The sequence below is a fragment of the Psammomys obesus genome, unplaced genomic scaffold (genome assembly GCF_907164565.1).
Source record: "Psammomys obesus unplaced genomic scaffold, mPsaObe1.curated_primary_1811, whole genome shotgun sequence".
NCBI classification, from domain to species: Eukaryota; Metazoa; Chordata; class Mammalia; order Rodentia; family Muridae; genus Psammomys; species Psammomys obesus.
This window is the reverse complement of record NW_026596034.1, coordinates 32393294-32396385: the sequence shown is the minus strand read 5'-3', so window position 1 is coordinate 32396385 and position 3092 is coordinate 32393294. Positions and strand designations below refer to the sequence as shown.

Genomic DNA, 3092 nt, shown 5'->3' with positions numbered 1-3092 from the left:
GTGCCTGTCCTCCTGTACCTGTCCTCCTGTGCCTGTCCTCCGCTACCTGTCCTCCCGTGCCTGTCCTCCTATGCCTGTCCTCCTGTACCTGTCCTCCTGTACCTGTCCTCCTGTGCCTGTCCTCCTATACCTCTTCCCTGCTGTTGCTGTTGTTGATGATGTTTTGCTTTTTGTTTGTTTGGTTTGGTTTTTTAGACAGGATTTTTCTGTGTTGCCCAGGTTGTCCTAGAACTCTTAGTTCTGGACTAAGAGTTCTGGACTCAGCAAGAATTACCAGTGTGACCCACTATACCCAGCCTGGAGTAGTTTTTTGATGAAGAAAAACAATTTGAAAAACTGTCATGTAAGGGCTGAGAACATGGCTCATTGGGAGACAATGCTTGTGGGATACACATGGTAGAAGAAGAGAGTGACATCCTAAAAGTTATCTTTTTACCTCCCTTCACACGTGAACCATGACATGTGTGCACTCATGCTCACAAACAGATAGAAAATAAATGTATCTGTTTGTTTGACACAGGGACTCACCATACAGCTCTGTCTGTCTTAGACTTTACCTTTTAGAGCAGACTGGACCCACAGTGGTCTGCCACTTCTGCCTCCCAAGTACTGGGGTTAAAGGTGTGTGCCACTAAGCCTGGCAATAAATGTAATTTTTAAAAACTGCCGTTCAAAATTATTTAAACAGTTTTTTAGTCAAAACCTTTAGTTTGAAATTGCATTGACTGGAACTTCTTAAAAGCTGTATGGCCTGGCTCTTTATGTCTGTGGTTCCTGCCCCAGGCGAGTGGAGGAGTTCAAAAGTTGAAAATCTTAATATTTGGGGGGTGAGAGGTACAGTTGGAGAGTAATTCCAGTCAGGTCCTTGTTTGGATCTTACTAAATCTCCTGTTTTTGTGTCCTTTCTTTCCTTGTCTCTGGCTCCTTAAAGATGTTCCATTGTTTAATTCATGTTTTAATTTACTTTCTCACTTCCCAAAGAAGAATAATTAATTTGTTTTCAAAATGTGTTCATCTTTATCTACGTGTATTTAAGCATTCTGTTTTGGACGTGCTGGCCAGATGTAGATAGGTACTTCAGCTGCAAACCTCCAAGGTGAAAACTGCTTTTAGGGCAAGCCAGTTGTAAAAGCTTAGGTTTGTGGAGAGTCAAGTATGGGGGCAGCTGACAGTGAAGAGACCCTGGACGCTCACCTGCTGTAAATTCCCCAGGGAGTCAGTGGGAGGCTATGATGGGCTGTTTACTTTTCAGAGTGGTTAGAGGAACATCAGAAATAGGCTTCCTCACCCCTGCCTGTCAGCCCGTGGCTTAAGTACTGTGTTCAACTGGAGTTCTGAATTTTTAATGAATTCGGTGTACCCTACAGAATAAGCCATTTTGCAGGCACCAGGCACATTTGGAGAAACCAGTAGTATTTGGCCTCGAAAAGAGGAAAAGGGGGTTATCATTGTCCATCCGTTACTTGAAGATTAAAGCTGGCAAGAGTAATGGAAGGGGGATGAAGAGATGACTCAGCGATTAAGAGCACTAGCTGCGCTTCTAGAGGACCCCGGTTCAATTCCCAGCACCCCCATGGCAGCGTCCGTAACTCCAGCTCTAGGAGTTCCGACACCTTCACACAGATATACATGCAAGCAAAATATCAATTTACATAAAATAAAAATACTTAAAAAAAAAAAAAAGAAGGCAGGAGAGTTTATAAGAAAATACTGGTTCACTGTGACAACTTTGGGAACCGCCCAGCAGCTGAGCAGGCTGCTCTCAAGGTAAGTAATTAGGCAGAGGAGCTGCTGGGGACAGGGACAGAGTGCATCTGTCCAAAATGTCCCTTGACCTCACTGGCTTAACTGACACCCGTAGGTGTAACCTGTTGCCCTTTCTCTCCCCCTGTCCTTCAGTACATGGAGAAGAGGACCAGGAGCAGGGAGCACGGTGCTGAGATGCGGAAGAGACTCTCTGATCTGCCAGAGGAAGAGGGAAGATAGCTCATTGTGGCTCGGAGACCTGAAGATGGCTGCTAGCCGGAAAACGTCCCTTCTCTTTGGGTTCTCTTGAACCCTTTTGAATGAAAAGTGATCTGTGAAGAAGCAGCTCATGGAGAGCCATGAGACTGTGGATTCTCGGTAGTTGTTGAGTAAAAGCCTTTTGTGCCATGGACTGTGCCTGCAAGACAGTTTCCTCTGCTGCTGCCTGAGTCTGTGTCCACCCAATACTGACTTGCCTCCTGCAATAAAGTCATCAGTGCTGGCCTCCCTTTTCTTTAACCCTCTCATGGCTGGAGCAAAAGTGGTGCCAGTTAGGTTCTTCTTTTGGAGAACATGGTGGTTGAAGACGGGGCACCAAAGACACAAACTAGCATGGGAATTGCGGGGACATTCCAGCAGAGTTGACTGTGCAGAAGTTCCCAGTTTTATTGTTTTAAAGAGCCGTTTTCTGAAAGGTCAGATGTTTCTAGTTAGCACGTAGATTATGGATGGAAAATATTTGAAAAAAATCAGCCATGCAGTGGACATGTACGAGTTCCCGCCATTCTTTAAGTAATACATCGAAACCACCACTTATACAGTCTATCTACCAGGCACTAAGTAAACTAGAACTGCTGTGGCCCCAGGTGGCAGCGTGTAGGCTTTATGCAGATACTTTGCCTTTAAGGGACTTGAGCCTCTGCAGGTTTGAATGGGGGAAGGGGGCAGTCCTAGAAACAGTAGTGCCCCAGACCCCAAGAGTGATGACTAAGGTGGATAAGAGTGCATCCAGTTAGGGCCCCATCAGACTCCACTTCCTCATTTGGTTAGATGTTCCCGTCCTGGGAACCAGTTAACTCCTGGGTTCTAGCCTAGAACCTCAGGACCCTTCATGTGTCCACTCCCCCCTTCCTCCCCCACCTCATGATTACTACTTGCAGCGGTTTGACAGACGTTGCTGTAAGTTTCCCGCAGTGTTTGTGTGTAATGTTTGTATGAGACCTTGGTCTTTAATAAATGATTTTCCTATTGCAGGAGAAGCTGGACATTCAATTTACAGGGTGGCTAGACAGGATAACACAGCTGATGAAAGGGGTGGGGACGGAACCAGAGCTCTTCATGAGTCC

General features: G+C 45.9%; 1 protein-coding gene across 8 annotated transcripts in view; it reads left to right on the top strand.

Moving 5' to 3' along the window:
• Window positions 1-2251, top strand: part of Cmc2 (C-X9-C motif containing 2) — a 40523-nt gene extending 38272 nt beyond the window's left edge. For all 8 annotated transcript variants that reach the window (XM_055621342.1, XM_055621338.1, XM_055621337.1 and 5 more), the window contains one exon: window positions 1900-2251. In XM_055621342.1, coding sequence (XP_055477317.1) covers window positions 1900-1986 — 87 coding nt within the window. In that variant the 3' untranslated portion in view covers window positions 1987-2251. The remainder of the gene's footprint in view (window positions 1-1899) is intronic.
• Window positions 2252-3092: the final 841 nt, after the last annotated feature.